At 44.9% G+C, this 25,577-nt stretch overlaps 1 protein-coding gene and 1 pseudogene across 16 annotated transcripts in view; one reads left to right on the plus strand and one right to left on the minus strand.

Annotated features, from left to right (window-relative positions):
- The window catches only part of Mtss1 (MTSS I-BAR domain containing 1), a 149,020-nt gene that overhangs the window by 7,498 nt on the left and 115,945 nt on the right, over window positions 1–25,577 (minus strand). For 7 of the 16 annotated variants that reach the window (XM_074069182.1, XM_074069175.1, XM_074069188.1 and 4 more), the window contains 6 exons: window positions 23,752–23,826; window positions 18,600–18,611; window positions 5,997–6,154; window positions 5,524–5,631; window positions 4,147–4,244; window positions 1,650–1,860 (listed from right to left, as the gene is read on the minus strand). In XM_074069182.1, coding sequence (XP_073925283.1) covers window positions 1,650–1,860; window positions 4,147–4,244; window positions 5,524–5,631; window positions 5,997–6,154; window positions 18,600–18,611; window positions 23,752–23,826 — 662 coding nt within the window. The remainder of the gene's footprint in view (window positions 1–1,649; window positions 1,861–4,146; window positions 4,245–5,523; window positions 5,632–5,996; window positions 6,155–18,599; window positions 18,612–23,751; window positions 23,827–25,577) is intronic. The other 9 variants (XM_074069184.1, XM_074069177.1, XM_074069189.1 and 6 more) reach the window with 3 other exon arrangements.
- Window positions 19,816–20,877, plus strand: LOC109688129 (interleukin-23 subunit alpha pseudogene; annotated as a pseudogene).

Genomic DNA, 25,577 nt, shown 5'->3' on the forward strand with positions numbered 1-25,577 from the left:
GAGCAGCCCAGAGCTGAAGTTCGAATGTTTGGATTTAAGTTTCATCTCTGCCACTTCCCAGTGAAGAACTGTGGCCTTCAAGTCTCTAAGCTTGGATGTTTTCATCTTCAGAATGGTGATCAACAGACTCTATCTAAACTAAACATGATGTTACTGCACTCAGGAGGTGGCACCTTCTGGCTGCTGTGATTTATACAATATTTATAATGTCTTCTATAAAAAAAATAGAATTCTCTATTAAATTCTGTAGCATCCCTGAACTGGGCTAGGAGTATAGCTCAGTGATAGAGTGCTTACCTAGCATGTGAGAGGCCCTGGATTCCATCCCCGGCACCAACAAAACTAAAACCAAACCCGAACTGCTCTAGTGGTACTAGCCAGGTAGAGATCTTGGTTTGGGCTTTCAGATTTCAGAAAGCCCCAACTTTCCACCTTCGGCTCCCCCAACATTACTGGAGGTGGAAACCCTGCTTCAGTCCATCCCCACAAGTCGTGGGCAGGAAGGCTCAAGTGCTTTTCTTTTTCAGAAAAGGGAGTCAGCGCGCTCTACCGTGTTAATTTCCAGCCCGTTAAAAACAAATGCACAATTACACCGCACACTAGAACAGCCTTTGAGCAGCTTCAAGTACTGTTCACACTCCGCTTGCAGTTGGAGCAGGCACGGCTTAGAGAAGGACATGGCAGGGGACAGGTGACACCTTAAGCCAAAGCACCCCAAGTGGGACAAGCACACTAAAACTAGAGCCATACACCTGGCTCTGAACACTTTAGTGGGAAGTTGAGTCTCGAAACAAGGAACACAGAGAACGGCCACAGTCCCCCATGATGGCCGTACAGTGCTGAAGAGCTGAGGCTCTGAGCTCACCAGCGTTGGCTGACAATGAGGCGCTCTGGCCCAAGTTCCCCAACAGGTGGCGCCATGCGGCATGCTAGTGGTGGCACACACATGTTTCGGCATCCTGTGCTGTTTAGAAGTGTTAAGCCAGGGAGGGTGTGCTGGCACTAAGAGAGAGAGGCGGCTGCAGGGGCACATGGCTGACACTGCGCGTGAAGGTCATCCGGGGTCCTGCCCCGCTTCTACCTCCTGTGGCAGCTGAGTGTTGGGCTGGGCTGGGCACCATCTAACCCAAGTGTGGCCACAGAGATCCGCACTTCCCCTCCTCCCAGGTTCCAAGTACCAACAGCTCTGATAAGTTATTCACATGCACAGCGCAAATGGACAGAGGGGACCTGAGAGTGCCCAGGAAGGGCGCCTGAGGTACTATTCAACTATAGGGTCTCAGCCATTTGGGGAGAACCTGGGGAGTAGGAGGTGTCTCCACGGTGCCAGTGCCCATTAATGATAGCATCACACTAGGCTGGGCACTTACAGGGATGCTAGGGAATGACTCAGCCTCTTTCGGGCTGTCTACTTTCATGTGAGGACTCCCCAGATCAGTGTGGTAACTCAACCACTACCACCACGGAGATGGGCGTCTTACTCTCCCTTTAATACCCCTCCCTTCGGGAACGCCATCTTAAAAGATGAGGATTAAACCAGAGGTGTCCCAAGTCAGCAGACTGGGATCTGTCTTCCTCTGGTTCCAGCCTTTGATGGCCATCAGGTCACGGAGTATGCTGGCTGCTCCTTGGGCCAAGGGCACCCTTACCTGGTTGGCAGTCTCAGGTGGCATGGGGGAGGGCGACTTGGATTGGAAGGCGTCCTGGGATATGAATCCTGAGTCATGGGAGGACACACTGGACAGCCGCACGGGCGCCTGCTGGGCCAGGTTGGAGCTGCGGTAGCGGTAATGTGAGCTGGGAGAATGCGAGTGGGAACCGCTGGACCGGGAGTCACTGCTGTTGACACTGTTTAGGCTGCTGTGGGGGCAAGCAGAGGGTGGCAGGCATGGAGGGGAAGGCAGTGAGAGGAAGGAGGAACAGACAGCATGGGGCAGAGTGGGGAAGAGCATATCACACAATCAGCTCTGACTCAGAGAAAGGGCACAAACCATAGAACCTGTTTCCAAAACATCAAATCATTAAGCTGGTAAACAAAAGGCTTTTTTGGGTGAGCACTGGGGAGCCAGTTGTCTGAATGTACAATGTGACCTTCTTAGGAGGGAAGCCAGTGATTCAAAAAGCCAATGGCACCCAACTCGGCATGTCATTCATGATAGTCGGATGTTCTTTGCATGGAAAGAGGCAGGTTAATTTGTTTATCCACCTGCAGAATTCATGATCCTGGAGCAAACTCCCTAAGGCTTCAGCATTTGACCTGGTCCATTGCCCTCAGGTGGGTCAACACAGCCAACCAGTGTTGATGGACCCAAAGTGGTATCACTCTAGGTGAGCCTGCACAGACCACAGTAAAGAACAATAGCAGATCAACTCAGCAGGTTTGCCTGAAAGTGCTTTCCCTTTTATTAGCAAAGCCAATGCTTAATTAATGCCTTCGCCCTGATCCAAGCTGTTGCTCCATTAAATATCTGTGGACCTAGCATAACAGCACACCTGGCGAGAGGCAGGCAGGCAGCTTTCAGTGAGAAAAGGCAATCAATGCTAATCAGTTTGCTTCTGAGATGGAACAGTAAACAGGAAGTGACACAATGACACACACCCTCTGGGTGTCCTGCCTGCATTCCATCTGCAGCTGCAGGAGGGTGCTGTGCTCTGTGTAGTAACCCAGGTATGTGCAGAGTCCTATGGTCCAAACACAGGAACTCGGGAGGGAATGAAATCAACAAACCAGCCTGGGATTTGGAAGTCTGTGGTTTCTGCTCCCAACCCTGCAAGAGATTCTGTTTCGCAGCGAATGAGGCAGTGGGGTACTGTGTAGCTGACCTGCTTTAGTAGGATGTTCAGATAGAGAAAGGGGCACGTGTTGCTGTGGGGGATGAATGCCATGATTTTTGTCATTCTTCACAATCAGCCTGAAGAGGGTATTTGAGCGCAGACAGCTCAGAGCAACTGCACTCCTGCCAGCTCATAAAAGCCAGGGCAACTGGGTTTTCCCACTAAGACTATAAGGAAGAAAAGATACCATGCAACTTGTTTTACAATTTAATGAGAGAAATTGGCTACTAAATCTATCTATCTATCTATCTATCTATCTATTTTTCTATCTATCTTTCTATCTATCTATCTGTCTGTCTATCTCTATGTCTGTTATACACAGAGCCCATGAAAGATGAGAAGAATCCAACCCACACTGTCAGAACAGGTGTCAGGATGTAGCCTGCCAAGTGTACACTGTACAAGCTCCAGGGTGAAACAAAACACACACCGGGATGTCCAACACATTTCCATACACAGAGTGAGCACATCCATCCTGCTCCTTCCTCTCAAGGCTAATTCACAGGAAGTAGACATTCATTTGGCTTTGAAAAGCCAAATAAAACGATTAATAGCAGGTGTAGTAAACCAATAAAGGTAAGTGATGTGTGACGATGTTTCCATCTGTCAAACAGAGAATGACTTTCCCAGTCAGTAAGCCAAGAATGGCTGCCTAACAAAACTGCTTGATAAGAATAGCCCTACAGGTGGCAGAACTGTTCCAAATGATTCTGTTTCCATAGGTAACAGCTCTAGTCAGCAGAGCGGTGAGGGTGGAGTTTGACAAAGAACTCCATTTACTTTATGAAAACTTGAAACAACAATGTTGTGAGAAAGGAGGGCACAAGCCATTGTTACTTCCTCCACTTGTTCTGGCAACAGTGAGATCAGCCTGTGTACGAACCAAGCTTGGGCTGGGGTTAGCTCAGTGGTAGAGCACTTGTCTAGCATGCACAAGGCCCTCGGTTTGACCCCCAGCGCCATACCCCCCCCCTAAACACACACAGTAAAAACAAACAACCTTGGTTTGCCTTCTATAGTCTTTATGGTTCTCCCTCTGCTAAACAGGAAATCAAACCCAGTATCATAAAACACGCAATCGAGGGGGCTCCAGTTCTAGTCTAAGGGCCAATGGGGTTTTCTTTCTGATCCAAAATTAATCCAGAGACTGAAGAGTGAGACCAAAATTGTGACCATTCCTTCAGTTGATCACTTCACCACTCGTTTAAAATGAGCCATTCTCAGAGATAATGACTGGCTCCATTGCTCACATTAGCACAAAGAAAAAACAACTTGTCCCAGAAAACAAGAGTGGACCCCGGCTTCACTTACCTGCAGACACTTGACTTTCTGGACATGGTGGTGCTGGGAGAAGAGGGTGGTGTCTGATATGACCAACTGTAATCAGAACCTTTCAAGTCCAAAATTACCTGAAGGGACAGAGGCAGCGGGGTCAGCAAAATTCTGAGAAAGGAAACCTCACCCATCACATTCAACAACCACCATGACATCAAAACACTGCCTTCCAGGGGGTAGGAATTAAAGAAAAAAAAGTTACATTTTGTTTTTACTTGAAGACCCACACTACCAATCCATCAATGTCACAATCCTTTTTCAGAGACAAGCAAAACTGCTATTAATAGGAGGTAGGGAGAGAAGAGGACAACTATGAACTATCAGTCAAAAAACAGAGAGAGAGAATTACAGTAACCAGTTAACAACTTACAAGAGCTATTTATGCCCAAGGCTAGAGTTTGCAGGATTCTCACCTCGTAGCACCATAAAGGTAATAATGGTTTCTGGACTTGTTAAACCTGCACTTGAATTCAGTAGTCACTCGTCCCCTATTTGGCCAGGGTTAGAAACCTGCAAACCTGACAGAATCAAGAGCGAGACAATTCTTCTCACAGTTATTTCTGCATCTGTCTCCCCTGCTTGACAAAGAGTCACTTGAGTGTCAGGTCCACCTCTCCTTCACCTAAGAGGTAGCTCCACAAATGTCTACTTACTGAGTGAATGCATCCTCTGGTCCACTGGAAGCAATTTCATAGAATAGAAAACACAGCTTCCAAATTTATCTTCTGAGCTGACTGAGTTGTATACCAATGGCTAAAGCCAGCCTGTGACTCATCAGTTGTTCCCCCAAACACATCTCTTCTACTTGATATAGTGCTAACATCACGTCCACCAAATGAATAAAGCATAAAAATGTCATATTTTACTAAGATGGGAGAGATCCCCATGCATTACTGAATTAGCATTGGAAAAATGGAAGATGGTGAAGCAAAAACCAAATGACACCACTGTCACATTCCTAAGAGTTCATGTCTAGAGGGCAGATGACATCAGTAGTTGAAAGCACAGGCTCTGGTACTGGATCACTTTCTTCGAGCCACAGTTCCACCACTTACAAACTAGGGGAACCTAGTTTAAAAGATTTCATCTCTCTCTGCCTCAGTGTCCTCTCCACAAAATGGGCATAATAGTGAAGATGAACCAAGCCAGTCCATGTAGAGAGCCTGGAACAGGGCCTGACGCCAACACGAGTGCTGCATAGTGGCTGGCTATGGTGATTACCATAAATTACAATGTAAAGGGCACAATGAAATACATACACGATTGACAATGTCATGATGTCACAGAGAACACCCAAGATGTGAACTTTTCTCTCTCTGGTTTGTTCCCCTAAGTCTCGCCCCCAACTCCTACCTGTTCACTGGAGGAGGGCAGTTTGTGAGGGTCCATGGTCAGGCTCTTCAGATCTTCAGATATGGTCTGAAGGTGTGTAATTTCCCCTAGCATTGAGATCTCTTCTTCCTTAAAGAAAGTAATTCACAATACATTATTATCATGAGTGATTCACTTCATCATCCTGTCAACTGCTTTTATCAGGGTCGATGCATAATCCTTTTGACCTTCCATGACAGGCACCAAGGGACTGGGGAATCTCTGCTAAAGGCATTACAAGCCTGTTCTTTTGGGAAATAGAAAGACGAAATCTGCCATCATTATGGAGTGACCTGTGGGCTGGAGTCAATGGGGACAGAGCACGTCTATAGATTCTACCATCATGATTCCTTACAATAACAGATTCCTAAAGACTCACAGCAAATGCACAAATGGAGAAGGAAAGCCCCCTCCACACTGGAGCTCAAGCCTTCTGGAGCTTTCCACCAACTTACTATTACTGGTCGCAGCATGGAGATGAAGGTGCAGAACCGGCCGCGCTCTTCAATCAAAGCCTTGCGGACAGCCTGCTTTTCTGTTTCTTCCAACAAGAGATATTTGTCATTGACATCTTGGAGAGCACTGTCCAACTGAGGCTGAATGTCCCCTCTCCCTGCAAACAAAACAAAGCCACAGAGGTGGCTTGCTGAAACACCAGCTTATAGAACAAATGCCCCTCCTCCCTGGAGTCCTAACCACCATTTTCCAAGACTTATAAAAATTATTTATTTATGCACCCAAACGATTTAAAGTGGCTGGGTTTCTAGGATGAGCCATTTCCAATTTCCAATACCTGAGGGGCACAATTATCTGATTTGATCATGACATGGAGAATCTCCTGCGGTCACTTCCTGTCTTATCTCATTGCCTTGTGCAACACACAGAGCCCTCTGCCAACAAAACCCTGGGATACACAGCCAGCAGTGTTCTCTCCTTTAGAACATCCTGAAGAGGCCAGGGATAGATGAACAAGGTGAGGGCCTGTGGACAGTTCCAAAAGCAGGAACAAGCTTGCTTTATTGGGTCAACCTCAACCAAAGAGCCTTTGTCTGGGTACAAGTTTCTGTCCCTGAAGACAAAGGTGGAAGCATCAGCAACCTGGCTCTGGGAACCACAGGAATCCTTAACTACCTAGTGGAGGGTTCCCAGTGCTCTTCCTGTAGAACAAGCCCAGGAACAAAAGATCTACAGTCAGGTTTCTGCTGGTGACAGACAAGGCTGACTGTACAGAAAACATGTTGTCTTCTCATCTGGACACATTTACAGACCCCAGTTAGATGTCTCATCCACAGAGACATCTCATCCACCTCATTTTTAGAGTTTCAGACAGGATGTTATCTTTTAAGCAACTACAGGACATAAATATCAAGCTGTCTGTATAAATAAAGTTTTATTAGAACACGGCCACATTTATATACTGTCTATACCTGATCTGGTTGCAAAGTGGAGGGTTTGACATAAACTGTATGGCTTGGGACCAAGCATATTTGGCTCTTTGCTGAAGAGGCTTGCTGCACTAAAAGAGAAACGTGGGTAAAGAGGTACTGTGTCCAAGGAGCAGTTCCTGCAAATCTGATCTGTAGGTGGGGACAACAGGGTGGTCACCTTTTGAGGTTCCTCACTGGGGTCTCCATGAAGGGGCTTCACCTGCCACCCAAGGGAGAGAAAGAATTTCTAAATTCGTTCAGGGCAGAGTTTTGGCTTTTCCCTGAATATTCTCCAAGACAATATGTGTATACAGAAAGTGCTCAGTAAATGCCTGTTTAATAATTTTTAAATATACAGTATTAGAGCTGGAAGGGGCCTTGGGAGTATCCATGCCCATCTGGTCACATTTCAAGTTAAGCCCTAGAGAAGTCCAAGATCACAGAGAGAAATGTACAAAGGAGTCCTCACAGCCCAAGTCCCCAAGCACTCAGCCCCTTCTCTGTCCAGTGCCTCTGGCGGGATGATGGGTTCCACCACCTTATAAGTGGCTGGATCAGCACCATGTATGCACTAAGGATGACAAAAAACGGCTAATGGAATGCACCACTTAGGTTGAAGAAAGGGTCAGAGAAAACTGCTTCAGCGCTAAGAATATATTCCATATTCTTTTGCAGAAGCAAATGAGAAAGCTTAATTTGGAGCAAGAGGTGGTTGGACTTAAAGAATATTCCGACAGAAAAAAAGTAGCCAGATTTTAGTAATTGAAAGTCATTTCTTATACGGGGAATAAGTTCTAAATTGGCACACAATGGGAAAATTATATGTAGTGAAAGACCACTCTTGAAAATGCCTTAGATGGCCAGTTAATATAGTATAAACACCTTTGTGTATGTGTATATATTTATATATATATAAAACGTTCATAGTTCAAATGAGCACAAATGTATGATGGATATAATAATATCTAAGGTGACAGATTTTGTCCAACAGTTACAGTACATAAGTAACCTGCTACACAGGAAGTTTCCACTTATTTTCAGGGCAACCCAATCTTCCATTTAGTTACATCTAACCCCCAACCCCAGACAATCTTCTGCCATTTCTTTATATACACATACACAAAGGTGTTTATTTTATTTTATTTAATTTTTTTTTCTTTTATTCATATGTGCATACAATGTTTGGGTCATTTCTCCCCCCTGCCCCCACCCCCTCACAAAGGTGTTTATACTATATTAACTGGCCATCTAAGGCATTTTCAAGAGTGGTCTTTCACTACATATAATTTTCCCATTATTAACCTGGCCACCAAAACCATTTGGTTTCATGTTTTCAGTGGATAGAAACCCCGTAAGAACATCCTGGCATTCTCTCCAGAGATCTTCTGGGAGCAACACTCCCTCACAGTGACATCTACCTAACCCATGGCCTGTGCTCATGGCAGGGGAAGGCTGGGGCATCACCAGTGCTATGAAAATAGATGCCATTCTGTATTTCATTTCTTAGGGAATAATGACAAGACAAAGGCCTATAAATGTTCAGAACAGGTACAATTTTTTAAAAATTTTTCCTCCTTTTGGTTGGACTTGAGTTTGAACTCAGGGCCTCATGCATCTGCCAGTTGAGTCATGCCCTCAGCCCTTTTTGCTTTCATTTACTTTTCAGATAGGGTCACACTTTGTGCCTGGGTCTGGCCTCAGTCTGCAGTCCTCCTACCACTGCTTCCTGAGTAGCTAGTAGTTATTAAAAGCAATCTAAAGATGAATTAAAGTATAGGGAAGGGTGTAAGTTATATTCAGGTCTGACATTTAATATAAGGACATGAGCATCCAACGATTTTTGGTTTTTGTGGGGGTCCTGGAACCAATCCCCTGGGAACATGGAGAGACAGCTTTATTAAATCAACACCAACACAGTTTGGGATTTGTGGACCTCAAAGATGACTACATCTTAAATATCCAACTAGGACATGAAATAATTTCTTCTGCAGTTATTTTATAAATATAATAATATGTTAGTGAATTTAAGCAATAATCATTGTGCTTGATATACCCAAAGTGGAGATGTTCTCACTGTAACCGTAATTAGAGCAATCTTTACAGATTACACTTTTTTAGAATACTACAATTTGAAAGTCCTCTAATTATAACATAACACATATTTAAAATAACTTTGCTATAATCATAGAGTTATATAAATTTATACTTACCAAATTAGATAGCATATTCACTTTACTTTCCTAAGCAGATACATTTTTCAAAGCCTGTTACTAATTTTTACTATTTTTCTGAGACAAGATTTTACTATGTAACCCAGGCCGGCCTCTAACTCAAGATCCTTCTCAACATTAGTCTCCTGAGTGCTGAGACTATAGGGGTGTGCCACCTCACCTGGCACAAAAACCTGTCATTAATTAAAGCAGACATGTCTTATAACTTGTGAAAGGAAGTAAAGATATGCAGATATGCATTTTCCAGTTTCTTATAATTATACTCTATGTTTTTTTAAAAAATGCTCCCATAATCAAAGCATATTCAGGCAGATTTTGCAAATCTGCCATCTTCCCCAGCTTCCCTGTGCACCCCTCCACCAATGTTAAACACATTCTGAAGCCAGGCATGGTAACACTAGCTCATAATCCCAGCACTCAGGAGACTGAGGCAGGAGAATTTTGAGTTCAAAGCCAGCCTGAGCTACACAGAGAGATCCTGTCTCAAAAACAAACAAGAACTAGGAGTGTGGCTCAAGTGGTGGAGTATCTGCCACTCAGGCAGACCTGCAAAGACCTGAGTTCAAACCCCAGCATCACCAAAAACAAACAAAACATACAAGCAAACAAACAATAAAACCCATCTGGCTTGGTTTGCAGGCCTTCATGTTTTGATATTACAGCAGCATAGAAGAGGCTGAGATTTAAAGGACCCTACCAGCCTAAGCCATGGGGTCTCACCCACAAGGCCTTTAATTGGCCACACTGTTTTACAGGTTACAAAGAAAGTGTTTACAGCATCTGAGTGCTTCACTACTAGTGGGCTGTATCGTGCATACATTCAGTGTAGGTGGATTTAATTGCATAGCTGGCATTTTATAATACATGCAGAGAAAATCCACAATTTTCATAGCATTGGTGATGCCCCAGCCTGTCCCCTGTGAGCCTCTTCCTCCCCACCCCTTTCTACACCTCTAGGGTCTGGTGCTGTTCCATGTTCACATACATACTCCCTTGTCCCTCCTGCCTGCCACCTGCTCACCCTGAGGTCTCCAGTCCTGAGAGAAGCCCAACCCTCCTGGAACCCTCTCCCCTGGCCAGAAGTTCCTTATCCTTCACAGCAAGTCATATTTCCCTAGTTGTTTGCTCAAAGTCAGTTCCCTCTGCTGATGGAAAGCCCCAGGAGGGCAGAAAGCAGGCACAGTTTTGCCTGCACTGTATCTTCTCATTCAGCATGCTGACCTGGAAGACAGTAGGTACTCAAATATCTGCAAATGAATGAGGCACTGATGTAATAACTTGACCAGCGTTTGCTCAACCATCATGCCCTTAAATGGCCTAATGTCTCAGACCAGCAAATTCCAGGACTGCTAAGTAGCCAGAAGAAGGGAGGGCTTACATGACTTAGATGGGCTTTCCAGGCAAAATTCCTGAGCCACGACTTACTTTAGGCCTTTTCTGTAAGATCTAAGTCATCCTCAGTCTGGAGATTTTTCCCCTCACCCCCAGTTTCCACACCTTGATTGTAGTCATGCTGGGGAATTCTGATCAATGGCCACCAGGAGCCCCTTTCCACCAATATGGGGGGTCACATGACTATTCTCTTTGCAGAAAGCACAGCTGGGGCAAAGCACTAAGGATAGGCAGCTGCTGCAAGGTAAGTCAGCACCCCTGAAGGAGGGCGGAATGTGTATTTTAATTAAGAAGAGAGAATTTACAAAGCTTTGCAATGAAGTGAGGATCCACTTCCCAACATTTACCCTTTATCTTTGCATAAACACTCAAGGCAGGAATTAACCTTTGTAGAATGGAAAACTGAGACTGAGGCACAGTGACTTGCACAGGGCCACCATTCCTGGTGTTGAGCTTCTAATGGATGCAGCTAGAATCCAACCCATCCTTCTCTGTCAGAAGCCCACATTCTTTTGCTTCCTGATCACAGCAAAGACAAGCTGGGGACAACATACCAGCAGCTCAACATTCCTGTCCTTTTATAACAGCCCAATCGAAGAGCCTAGTGTGATTGGCTTTATCTACAACTGCCCAGCCTCCTATATGCAGCCCACACGGTGAACTTCATCGTTGCACCAGAGGCCACTCTCAGCACTGCGCCAAGACTGCTGCTGCAAAATATCCCAACGCATTTCTTTCTTGTGCCACAAATACTGGGGGAAGCCATCAGAACCCTGCAAAATGACTTCCATCTTCCCGCACACATACAGATGCAATATTACCCATTCCTTCACATTTTTACCCCTCACAAATCAGACAGTGTCTTACTACCAATGGTATATATCATAGTTTAGTTGGCAGGTTTTTTTTTCCCTCTTTTTTAGTGGTCTGGAAAGTAACGGTACACCTAACAGTTGATGGTTTCCTAGAGTCAATGAAATCTGAATATGAATACTGATGTGGGATATAAACACTGCAATATGGAATACAAATATCGAAGTAGACATGCAAGGTGACATTGGAGATTAGAATTTCAAGTGAGAATTCCCTGTCCCATCAAAAGGAGGCTGTTTTGATCATTCCTGTACAACTTCTACCTTTACACCCCAAAGGAAAATTGACTCCCCAAAGGAAAAAATGACCATAAACCAAAAGAAAGAAAGATTTGATCAAATAAGACTGGATGCTTAAAACTTTAAAAATTTGCAGACAAACTCACTTCCTACTATTCTTTCTACCTATGGAGCCTCAGTTTCCCTTTGCCCATGAGATGTGAATATGAGTGGTACCTAGCTCACCTGTTGATGTGAGAGCAAAGGAATTCATTCACATGGAGCATTCCAAACAACTCCTGCACAGGTGACCATAAGCACTCAAGAAGGGCCAGGTGCTGCCAGCTATCGCATCCCTGGAATTGTCTTGACACTGGGCAATTATTCAGGGGACAGTAGGCAGGGTAGGGTGGGATTTTAAAAACTCAGCTTTCTTTAGTTTAAGTTTGACATATTCAGTGCAAAAGCTCCCACAAGTCTTTCAATAAAGGTGAGAGTTTCACCATTAGCAGTCTTTGCTAGTCCCTGTGTGCTCTGATTTTAATGTATCCCCAAAATTCACTTTTGGAAACTTAATCCCTTAATTCCCATGTCAATAGTATTTAGAGGTGGGAAGCTTTGGGACATAATTAGCACTGGATGAAGTCATGAGGGTGGGGCTTCCATGATGGTATCACTTGCTTTATAGAAGAGGAAGAAAGACTGCAGGGAGCACACTTGATGCCTTGCCATGTGACACCCTCTGCCATGTTGTGATGCAGCAGGAAGGTCCTCACCAGGTGTCATGTCATGCTGTTGGACTTCCAAGCCTCCAGAAACATGAGCCAATCAACCTCTTTATACATTACCTGGTCTCCGGTATTCAATTATAGCAACAGAAAATAGACTGCGCCACTAGGCAATCAGCTGTTTAAAATTAAAGCAAAGAATAAGAAACGACATCTCAGAGAACAACCACCTGTAGCTCACCGCCCACAAGGACTCAAGCAGAGAAATTTGAGTTTCCCCATTTTATGGTTAAAGAAACACTCTACCATTGTCATTTGGTTGCCTTACTAGAAAACCTGCCATCACCTTCTGCTCTCCCTTGTACTTACATTTCTCCTAAATAACTCAAATCCATCCATCTCTCTCCATCCCTGTGGCCTCTTCCCTGAGTCCTAGTCACCACCTGTCCAGACAACAAGAGTCACTTGCTACATGGGTTTCTGGCTGGGCCACAGTCTAATCTAAATATGTTGTCATGGTGGAATTTTATAGAAGCCAAGAAGTCCTCAAGGGCTCCCTCACAGTCCTTATATAAGGCCATGACCTGGTCCCTGCTCACCTCTCCAGATTTCCCTCCACCTCATCCTGAAGAGAGCCACAACACTTGTGTAAGGCCTCAAACTCCTGTGTGCTCTCTGTCTTTGCTGAGCATGGGAAAAACAATTTCCTAAGGTCCCCAGCTTCCAGTCTGGGTTGGCCCCCCTCCTATCAGCACCCATCTCCACTTGTCATTCAGTAAACTGCCAAACTCCAAGGGCAATTGCCTAATTGTTTACAGCTATTACTGGGGGCTTAGAAAAGTATGGTGTTTTGGCAGGAGCTGCATACTTTGCATTAACAGACACTGGACGGCCTCGGAAGCAGCCTCAGAACCTCTGACCTTCTGTCCTACCTCTTGCCCCTTATTCTCTGAGGTTAGTCATAGAAACTAGAATTCCTCTCTCCCAAGATGGATCAAAGAAAGTAAAACTCCTTTTTCCCTAAGGCCTAAAAATATCATTCTAACATGCCTTTCACCCCACACCCCCCCACACACGTACACCTTTCTGTCTCACAGCTGGCCACAAAGAAATTGTCTGGCCCACCTTGTCTGACAGTAGCTCACAAGCCCTAATTCAGAGGGGTCCTGCCTGCACCTGGAAGGAAGGAATGCTACATAGAGAGGCCAAGAAGATTCTGAGCAGAGAGGCTTGTGGGGTTCCCTGCTCCTACACAGTCCCTTCTGTCCAATCACACTTCTGCATAGCTGTCCCTGTGTCAACAAATGGAAGTAAACAACAGACATTTTCCTCAGTGTCTTTGACGGCTCCTGTATCATGTAAACATGTTAACTTTGCTCCTTCCTCTTGTTAACCTGTCTTGCAGCTGTGACACTTAGGATGGGGAAGAAAGGAATCACCGTCCTCCTCTGTGAACTCCAGAAGGATATGGCTATGCATTGATTATTGTGCTTCCCCAGCATCTTGCACATAACACCTAGCAGACAGCAATCAATACTGAATGAATGAAATGACAATGAAAGTCAAGTCCAGCTTCCCAAGATAGATTCTGTGTGTGCTTTCACACACACTTCCTCCTCCTGGACTGCATGTTCACTGCTCATCCCACTCATCCCTTAGTCCTCTTCTTAATTCAGCTTTCCAGAGTCTGCTAGGCACTGCCTCCACCTGGGAACCTTCACCTCTCCCATGGAACCTTCCTTCTTTCCTTCCTTCTCTATACAACCACAGCACTTCCTCCATAACAAACCAGGCCATCAATGTTACGTTGTCTGAAGTGTTAGAATACTAAGGAGCAGCAATAAAAAGAAAATACATATTTGGTCTCTAGACCAGCTCCTAGCCAAGAGCTTCAAAACCCTTGGAATTTCTCTGAATGACAGGGGTATCTTTGTTATGCTAATGAGGGGACTCTCAGGGGAGTGGGTGACCTGCTTTGGATGACTTGGGAGTGGGAGAGCAAACTAAACACTTCATAGAAGATTGGAGCCTTCAGTCTCAACCCTTAACCTCCAGCTAAGGCAAAAGGTGTGGAGACTGAGTTCAATTACGAATGATCAATGAATTCCTCCATCACACTTATGTAATGGGCTCTCCTGAAACCCCCATAAAAACTTCTAATCAACAAATTCAGGGAGCTTCCAAGTTGGATATATTGGGGTGTCTGGAGAGGGCATGGAAGCTCTGTGCTGACCCAGGCTGTTCATTTTTTTTCTCTTTGTAAAAATTGATTGTTTTAACGTATAGTATTTTCCTATGATCTATGAGTCTAGGGAACTACCAAACTGGGCTATAGGAAGCTTTGAATTTGTGCCTGGCTAAGCAGAAGTGTGGGGAGAGGCTGTTGACTAAAATTAGGGTAGGTCTTGTGGAACTGAGCCTTACCTTGTGGCATCTGGGCTAACCTGCACAGTTGGTATCAGAAATTAATTGAATTGTACACACTCAGCGGGTGCTAGAGAGACTTGATGTTACCATGGAAACTGACATTTAAGAAAGAACATAAATGCCTTCATCATCCTGGGGACAATATGTGGGCAGAGACTACGAGTGCCTCTGAAGCAGCTAATAGATCCAACACACCTATTATGCCCTCATACCTATTTTCAGGAGGGAAAGGAAAGGAAAGAAAGGAAGGACAGGACGGAGGAAGGAAGGAAAGGACGGAGGGAGGAAGGGAAGGAGGATTTGCTTCACAAGACTCAATAGAAGTAGTTAAGGAGGATGTTCATGAATGAAAGAAAGGCATCAGAGGGGAATCAATTAGCCCTGGGAACACTGAATGGCTTGTGATATGCAACTCTAGTCCTGCTCTGTAACATCCTGTATAGTGTTCTCCTTGGGGGTAAAACCCATACTTTCAAGCAAGTTGTCCTTATAACTCTCTCCTATTTTGTATTTGGTCAAAATCAATGCTAAGAAAAGTGCTCAGCTCCTGTCTTGATTTCACACTGTAAATTCTTTCCCCTGGACTCTGTAGGCAGCTTTGTGAAAGCTAGGTGCAAGGTACCTTGACAACAGTCTCAAGGTGCACAGGGACATTCCAGTCCCAGAGTCACACATGAGGCCCCCAAGGACCAGGTCAGCATGAGGCTTCACCAGGTTCTTCCAGTTGTGCAAAAAAGAGACTTGGCAGCTCTAGGCTTACATGGGGTCTGCATGGCCTGTTTACACCAAAACCATCTGCTGAGAAGTCCCTCTAAGGAGCTACCTGGCCTCTGAAGACTATGTGCTTTCATCCGAAATGCTACAGCCTGTGCAAAAGCTTGCTGGGTTAAACTCAAACGTCTCCACTGAGAACTGTTGGAGGTCCTGATCTGGACGCTAGATCTGGAAGGGAAAATCCCCCAGTCAGTTTCCACACCAGGGTGGGGAGCCTGGCTGCACCTACCCTTGCCATTTCCCCATCTGCCTTCTGACACTGGGCATGGCCCCAAAGGAACAGCTGGAACCACTAGTCGCCATCTTCCTCACCTCACTGACCTCTATCTGGGGAAGGGGCCTCCAAGCACTGGAGGAGTGTCTAGAGGGGACCCATTCAATTATTACCCCAAGGCAAGGCAGACAGTGAGTGATTGCAGGCTTCAGGGTCATTCAGAGAGGCATCTGCAGGCTGTGTAGCACAGGACAAAGGCTGTGGCAATGTGTGTGTGTGCTGGACATGGTGAGGTATATAAACCACCACTGGCAGGACAGATGTCAACTCAGCATGGGCTTTCTTCAGGGTAGCAAGGATAATGGGATGAGTCATGTGGTGCAGTTTGCAATCTGATTACAAATGAGGCCCAGTGATGGAACTGAACCATCCTGGAGGCAGATTGGAAGGCACAACCCAGGAAGCCAGTGGCTGGGTGGCTTGAGGGTCACTGTGGTTTTTCTATGAGGGCAATGTACCCTGGGTGGGACCATGACCTGCCTCAAGGCTATCCCTAGGTATTACATACACTGTGCCTAAGAAACCTCTCTGCAACACGTTTACCCTTCACCATTTCTGTTCTCCTGACTACATGTGACAGTCATTTCTTTCATCCCGTCCCCTCTGCCTTGAACACCTCTCTCCTGTGTTCCCTCCTCTGAGCCCTGTGCCATATCTTTTGCTTATATTCATCACAGCACTGAGCACTCCAGATTAAACAACCTGGGTTTGAGGCATCCCAAGTCCCTAGAGGAACAGTTATCTCCTCCCAGGCCAAACGTGTGTTTAATATTTATAAATTCCTAGCATTGCTTACCCAGGGAGCTGGAGTTTAAAGTTAATAATTCTAACTAGCCAAAGGACTGTTCCACCCAGCCATCCATTATACACATACACGTGTATATAAATGCATATATGTGTATATGTATACATACATATTCATTTTCACTTTCTAAACCAGACTTTTTTCTTTTTGGTGGTGCTGGGGATTGAACCAAGGGCCAGGCAAGTGCACTACCACTGAGCTACACCCCAGCCCCAAGAACACTGTGACTATCATGAAACTTTATTAAAATAAAAATTTCTATGCTCAAAAATGGTTTAAAACTTATGAGCTCTTTAAGGATGTCAGCTCTTCTAGCTTTCCGTCCTCAGTCTCAGCTACTGACACGTGTAATACTGAAACTCTGCCCTATAAACCTGCCCCAGCCAGACCGAGAACTAAGACGGACTGCAGAGATGTATCTTTGACTATGATGAGCAGACACTCTTCAGAAGTTACAAAGCCAAAAGGCTGTATGGCTTCTTCATCCTTTCCAAAACTACCTCCCATCAATTCAAACAAACAAAATGCTATTTACCCCAAGGACTGGCTCATGTCGGGCTCTCAGTAAAGGGTCTCATAATACTTGAGAGTCAAGAGACTATCCTCAAAAGGCCCCAGACTGTCTGATTCCATTCATATGAAACATCCAGAAGGGCGAACCCAAGACAAAAAGCAGGTGAGGAGCTGCCAGGGCTGGGCGGCTGGAGGGAGGGAACAGGGAGTGACAACTGAATATAGGCATGTGTTATCTCTTGGGGGCAATTAAAATTAGATAGTGGTAATGGTTGCATAACATTGTGAATGTATAAAATCCACCAAAACATATAATTTCAAATGGTTAAAATGATAAATTTTATGTAATGTGAATGTGGCAAAAATGGGCCATGTCTTACCTTCCTTCCAAAGGCTTACTGAAAACTGTTCAGGTGGCTTTATAATCACAGTATTGACAATAGAAGGAATTGTCCTTTTAAAAGGTGGGGAATGACTAGCCCAACATCACCACGTGGGGACACAGAAGCAGAACTGTGCCCCTGGTGACAGCAGGCCATCGTGGTCCCACTTTTCAAAGGAGACTCCTGTGGATTGGATCGTGGGTGATAGAATCCAATTCGAATACCTCTTGGAAGCTGTCAGTGCAAGGCTCAGAACAGTTGGGTACACTCAGGCAAGAGTCACGTGGACACCTCACAGACAGGCCTTTCCCAAGACAGAGGGACAGCACAAGATGCCAAAGCCACTTGCGGTTTAGTAGCGTGATCACCCACAGTGAGGCTCACAGTCAGCCAGGAGAACCATTCTGAACTTGAAGATCTGAGACTTTTGAAATGAAACATTTCACAGACTCTGCTGAAATAAGAAATACTTTTTTTTTCTAAATGAATGATTGGTTGGTTGGGAAAGAACTAACTGGTCCTAGATGGACAAAGGTAGCTATTTTGCAAGCTTAATATAGCCAAATTTGACTTAGAAATTAGTTTGAGGAGTTATTTAGTGTAGTTCTTTATGTTTTGTTTGTGGAAAAGATACATACATTCATATCTATGTGAGTATGTATGTATGTATGTATAAATACATTGATTTATTCTGGAACGGATAAATCACTTGGTATTTCTTTTTTCCATGAGTCTAATACTGAATTATGAAGATGTGACGGCTCACAGAATGTGCCGCTAACACTCTCAATGACCAAACATACAAGAAAGAAAATGATTAAAACACACACACACACACACACACACACACACACACAATTTTCTTAACATTATGGGAAATTAATTAGGCACAATTGATTGTTCTGAGCTGGCAAGAAAACTTGGGCAACTAGCGTAGGCCTGAACAACCATGGAAAGCCCACAGCGAGGACCACACCGTGACCAGCCACCAGAGTTTCAGGGTGTAGACTTACCCAGAGCGTCCACTGGCAGGCAGGGGGCGCACGGTGAGCAAGTGCAGGATACACAATTGACACAAAAAGGAAAACAATAAAGTCAAACTAGTATTCCAGCAGCACTGCCTTACCTTTTGCTCATGAGCTGGACAGCCCACGACTTGCTGCCACACAGTATGGTCAGGCAATCCAACCCACATTCAGCAAGAGAGGCCAGCCAAGTTCTCCCTTCCTGCCTGGCTGGTATTCCCTTCTCACCTGAGCAGAAATCGTCCTAGCTGAAATAATCACCCCTAGCGGGTGAGCACTTAGATAACAGTGATGAAGAACACATACCCAGAAGAGGTCAATTCAGATGCCTCAGCAAGAAAACTTTCAAGTGTGATTTAGAACTTGGAAACAAAGTTCAAGGTGGGATTAAAAAAAATGGGAAAAATATTAAGAACCTAAAATTTTAATACAATGGCAAATGCTATGCTGTTTTGGAACTCTGTGAGTATATTTATGACATTTATAACCTTGGCTTTGCAGACCCTAGTGAAAATGGTAGATTCAACTATTTAAAGGGCTAACATATAATTATTCCAGCTGTCCTTCTCAAAGCAAGTCCTTGATAAACTTTTAATGGTTATGGACTGAAATAGAAGGTTTTACCATAATTAATTTTTTGGTGGTACTAGGACTTGAACTCATGGCCTTGAGTTTGCTAGGCAGGCACTCTAACACTTGGGCTATGCCCCAGTCCTTTTTGCTTTAGGTATTTTTCGAATAAGGTCACACATTTATGACTGGGATGACCTTGAACTATGATCCTCCAGATCTCTGCCTTTTAAGTAGCTAGATTACAGGTGTGAGTCACCACTCCTGGTCCTCATTTTTTAGTTTTAATTTTTATTATTTTGTGGTGCTAGGGATCAGACATGGGGCCTTACATATACTAGGCAACTGATCTACTGAGTTTCATCCCAAAACCAATTTTTAAATTTAAGTTAATAATATGGGGTTTGGGTTGGTGCTGGAGCACTTGGCTAACATGCATGAGTCCCTGGGTTTGATCCCCAGCAACACAAAATAAGATAAATAACCAATGATAGTTACAATATGGAGTTAAATTAAAAGGAAGGACACACGTCTCATATAGTAAGGGGCAAAGGTGGCAACCTAAAACATCTCTTATTTCTGATCCTCTCTTACTTGGGAGAACCCAGGACCCCAAAGGCAGAGAGCTGACATCATGCAGCAAGAAGAGTGTTCAGGTGACACCACTCAAAGCTGGGGCCATTTCCACAGCTTCAATGGACAAAGCTGGCTCCACCCTGTGTCCTTGACCCTTTGCCCTTGAGGAGAACTTCCCTGAGAATAGGGGAAGTCTCTCTCTTTCCTGGTGTATACCCCTAGTTGGCAGTCAACAAGTCTACCTTAAGAAAGACCAGCACGGACACCCACCAGGCTGGAGCATACCCCAAGTTGCTTTAAAACAACTGGGGAAAGAAACAAGAAGCAGTACAGACACTCAGCGAACAACAGAGAGAACGAGAACCAGAGACAACCATAGAGAATCAGGCTTAGAGCAAAGGGAAGTGGGCAGAGATGCCACAAGAACTGGTGCAGGTCGCAGAAGCAGCCAGATTTGAGAAGCAGACAACAAAACGCTGGGGAGCAGAGCTGTGGTGCTGCTATTGCTGCTTCCCTGGACTGCTCAAGGCTGGGCTGTGCCTGGAAGCAGCAACCCTGCCTGGGATCAGTGCAAGCAGCTTTCATAGAAGCTCTGCTTGCTGGCCGGGAATGCACATCCACCAGTGGCACATATGGATCTACTAAGAGAAGAGGGAGATGAGGAAACTACAAATGATGTTCCCCATATCCAGTGTGAGGACGGCTGTGATCCCCAAGGACTCAGGGACAACAGTCAGTTCTGCTTGCAAAGGATCCACCAGGGTCTGATTTTCTATGAGAAGCTGCTGGGCTCAGACGTTTTCATAGGAGAACCTCCTCTACTCCCTGATGGCCCGTGGGCCAGCTTCATGCCCCCCCCAGTGGGCCTCAGCCAACTCCTGCAGCCTGAGGGTCAGTCCTGGGAGACTCAAGAGACTCCCAGCCCTACTCCAAGCCAGCCATGGCAGCGCCTCCTCCTCTACTTCAAGATCCTTCGCAGCCTCCAGTCCTTTGTAGCTGTAGCTGCCCGGGTCTTTGCCCATGGAGCAGCAATCCTGAGCCCCTAAAGCCAACAGCTTTAGGATGACACCCAGATCTCCAAGGTTCAGCAATGACAAGATGCATCTATTAGCCCAGACAGCTAAGAAACAAGTTAATCAGTCCATTAATTCTAAAAGACTTGCATGTTGAAAATTACCAGTACTGACTGACTTATGATGTTGATCTGTGATAAGGTTGCTTATTTATTACGTGGGTAGAGAAATTTTGGTATTATTTATCCTCATGATAGCAGTCTAGAGAGGATTATTATATTTATAAGGAATTATGTATTTTTTCAATAGACTTATTTATGTGAAAAAAAAAACAATTTTGGGGGGAGAACCTAACAAAACACAAACCACTTAAAGTGTTTTTGACAGCTTTAGATTATAAATTATCACTCTCTAAAGTAGAGAGAGTCAACCAAAGAATGTGATGAAAGGTGAGGTTTGCAGAGTAGGAAAGCAGGGTAACTGAGTGCTCACAAGACACATTCCATATGAGACATCTGCCTACATGAAGGACAAGGCTAAGCCCTACTTGTGTGCACAATGGCATTCACAATTTTTTCAAAAGGGGCATCAGAAAAATTTCTAAATCAAAGATCACAGTTTTTGAAAAGGTATGGCAGAAAACTGCTTGAGAGTGTGATTGTTTTGCTGTGTAGATCAGATTCAGCTCTGTGAGGACATATACTGCTTCCAAAGCCTTTGTTCAAGCTAACACACTAACATTTTATAAGCCAAGAGTCCAGGAAGCTGCTACTTGAAGGTGCTTGAACAAATACCTCAAGAGGTGTGCTGGCAGGAAGGAAACTTCAGCTCAACCAGAGCCTCCAACAACCCTTCAGATTTCAAAAAGCTTTCAGATTTTTTGCCAGCCTTAAATGATGGCATTTTCATCCTATTCTCAGTCATATGTCTGTTAGTAGAGCACCCTACAAGATTCTGGTCAGAATAATGACTCCAGAACCTTCTGAAGGGCTACATTCACCCTAAAACATACAAATATGAGCACCTGGCCAAAAAAAATGCACTTATGTATTTTAGGAAAAAAAATAAACAAAATGTTTTCAGGTTGTCCTTGAAGTAGCTAGAAAACTACCCAAAATGTCGCAAGCTATGCTCTGGTGATCCTGGTGCCTGAGACTGGCAGGGCTGAAAGGACAGTTTCTTCAGAAACCCCTATCACAGCCTCACGACTCAGGCCAATTATTACCAAGCCCCAGAGCTGGATGCGCTTCATGTGCTCAGAAGCATCCCGAGTCTTGAATCTTCCCGTCCAGGTTCCATGGGCGGTTGGTTATCATCCAGGTAGCCTGAGCCGGTGCTGGGCAGGCACAATTGGTAGAAATTTCCTTTCACGTTACACTGCAATCAACCTATCAGGCTTCACCCAGAGGTTCACATTTTGCTAAGTGGACAATGTCAGTGACTTTGACTAGCAGGTGGGGACCCTTTCAGCCTCCATGTAAAACTCAGATAAAAGGATTTTCTCTGCAGCCAAGAACTTAAGGCCTCTAAAAAAAGGAAGTCTGGATGAGCTAAAAAATAGTTTGTTTGTTTTTTAACCTCATCTTTTTCATCAAAATCCAGACCCTTTCCTAATCCTAAGAATCCTCCCTGAGCCATCTCTCCACGCCCATTAATCCCTCCTGACTTAACACTGCCAAGCCATCAGCCATGTGGCCCAGCCAGATTTGATCGGCTACGGTAGCAATTTCATTTGCAAACATTTATTGTTAGACTCACTCATATATTACTGGCCAAAAACCCTCTCACTGTTCAGATTCCAGCTCCCAGGTTAGATAGTAGAAGGCAAATCTGAGATGCACCAGACCAGAAAAACACACCCCAAAGAAACTGCTAGAGCTAAGGGGACAGAAAATATCCTGCTGCCTTTATCTTGACATGGACTGATGGCACTTGTGAGCATAGAGGGGAAGGGCACTGTTTTTAATGTCAACGCTTACAAACTTTGTCGTGTCATCACTGTTCAATGCTCGCTACCATCCCAACTCTCCAGGTGTATTTTCTTTTCATCCCAAATGAGAAATGCTTGTAAAAGAAAGAGGAAACTAGGGTTTGGGAGTGGAGAGGGGAGGAGGCTCTCTCCCTAAAAAGATTGCTGTCCCAAATTAATGCTAAACGTCACTCCAGGGCCTGACAGAAGAACTCTATTTGATCAGTAAGGATGCAGCAATTCAAAAAACTTGGTATCAAAAAGAGTCTGGAAGGAATGTTCGCTCCTCCAGCTCACAAGCAAGCTCCTACACTTTAGGTCTTGGTGAAATGCTATGAATGCTTGCTACATGGATGTAGCCAGGTTTTCCTCTTTAAACGCCCATCCATTTTGGAGGAGCCAGGATGTGTTACAGACAAGACAATTCACTGGTTGGTAATGAAAAGCGGAGGGACAGGAGGAGGGGCATCTTGCACCAGCCTGGTTTCCCTTAGCAGTGAGTTAGGAATTCTGCCCTAATGAACACATGAACCCCCACCCTATCCCCCCCAGACAGCAAAGATCCTGGCTCCCCCTGCAGCCACGTCTAACACTCTCCCAAGACTTAATAGAGGGTTTCGGAGATTATAGGCTGTGAAAGATGGAGGGGAAAATGACATAATTTCTGTGATAATTACGATAGAACATTTGCATAAAGGCTTCTTTGCATTATCCCACAGCTTCCAAGAAATGCATAGGCTACATTACAAAGCACAGTCAGCATAGAAAGTGGCAGATTGTGAAGACAAAGGTGGGAAAGAACAGTCAAGTGTTACTTGGCAAGGAATTCGAATTAACTCGCCTGCACTGCAAGAGCTTTAATTTAGGTAGAGTCTACTGGGCTGTCCGTTCCCCAGGGCTGTCCTATGTGAGGAAGTCTGGGAAGTGAACACCTTCTGCTTTACAGATACACCCAGCACATGTTTACTTTCTCTTAGAGTTATTCTGCCACTGGTAGGATTTCTGAAGTTACCTTTTTTTGCTTTCTTCTGCAGTTTCAATGTATCTGAGGACTTCTTTTTTATCTCTTGGCGAGCTTTCTTATATTCTAAGAGAAAGCAGAACATTGAATAATTTTACCACTTTGCTTTTGTAGGAGTAGTCATCATCTTCATCCCAGAAAGCATAAACTCAGACATACAGTACATAGCTACACCCAAATACATTAGCATAAAAATCTCACATCTCTACCTATCATGCAGCTTTGGGGAAAGATGTCGTTTGGGAATACTGCAATGAAAACAAAACAAAACAAAATCACAATTTTTCAACTACAGCATCAGGGGAGATCTTTGATATTATCTACTTTCCCAAGGCATGCTGGGTACTGAGCCCCATTTGTAGGAGGCATAAACAAACCACAGCCAGAAATGGTTTTCCTAAAGCCCAGCTCTGTTTATGTCACTTCCAAGTTCAGAAACACCTGCTGACTCATTGGCGGGGGTATGGGAAGGCTGTGCAGGGTGGCCAGAGTTCTAGTACTGGCATCTTTCTGCAAGGTCCCTCCATCTCCCCTGCCTCCCTGCTTGGCTTTCTCTCTGGCTGGCTCACCTCTCCACTGCCCCAAATTCAGTGTGAAGAAACCATGTCCACCCATCCAGTTCCTCAGCCAAGTTGTGCTCAGCTAGCTTCCATGGCACTGTCTCCTGTGTCCTGCCCTAAAGCTCTCTCCACCTTCCCAAGGGAACCAGCAGCATCTGGGTCCCCTCCATGCACAGTGAGGTATGGGCAGACACAGCACACATATATGGCTGCAGATCGGTGCTGCTCCCCAAGATAAGGCTAAACTGAAAAGATGAACAGTGCCTTCTCACACAGCCTAGGGTCTAGGACCCCAGGCCTCCTCTGTCTAGACAGAGGCCACTTCCAGCAAGTGGACATACATTCACATTCAGGGCTGTCTCTGGATGTGTACCCGAGGGCAGAACTGAAAAGTGTGTCTCTGTGTGCACTCACGGTGGGACAGGGAGGAGCAGAGACCAAGCAGAGTTCTTTGCCAGGCCTGCTGCCTTCTCCCCATCAGGAGAAGCAACCTCCTGCAAGGTTGCTTAGAAAGGCTTTACACATCCAATGTTGAAGTCTTGGCAATAAAATTAGCTTTTCCGTATGATCAAATGGGTACATTTAATAAAGACGTAACAAGCACAAAGGTGGGCCAAATGTGAATTCTCAACTCTTCCCCAATCCGAAAGGATGCTCACATTTCTCTTTTCTTTTACCTGATGAAGTACAGGTGCACACATCTGATGAACCTAAGACAAGACAACCTAACCTGATCAGCACACAGGGGAAAAGTCTTGTGTTCCCAACTTCAAGAAAAAAGAGAAAGATGTTGTATCAGACACAGAAGCTATATCTCAGAAGGGAAATGCCACCAGGGATAATGTATTTCTTTCCTTCCTTCTTCCTTCCCTCCCTTCTCTCTCTCCCCCCCTTATCTCTCTCTCTCCCCCTTATCTCTCTCTCTCTCTCTCTCCCTCCTTCCCTGCCTCCCTCTCTCCTTCCTTCCTTTCTTTTGGTGGTATTGGGGTTTGAACTCAGAGCCTAATTCTTGTTTGGGAAGTACTCTATCATTTGAGATGCCCCCAGTCCTTTTTGCTTTAGGTTATTTTTCAGATAGAGTGTTTTGGTTTTGCTTAGCCTGGCCTCAGACTACAGTCCTATACTTCCTGCATAGCTGGATGACAGGAGTGAATCGCCATGCCTGGTTTTCTTTTCATTGAGATGAGGTCTTGCTAACATTTTGCCCAGGCTGGCCTTAAACCATAGTCCTCCCTATCTCTGCCTCCTAAGTAGCTG

The sequence above is a fragment of the Castor canadensis genome, chromosome 3 (genome assembly GCF_047511655.1).
Source record: "Castor canadensis chromosome 3, mCasCan1.hap1v2, whole genome shotgun sequence".
Taxonomy (NCBI): domain Eukaryota; kingdom Metazoa; phylum Chordata; class Mammalia; order Rodentia; family Castoridae; genus Castor; species Castor canadensis.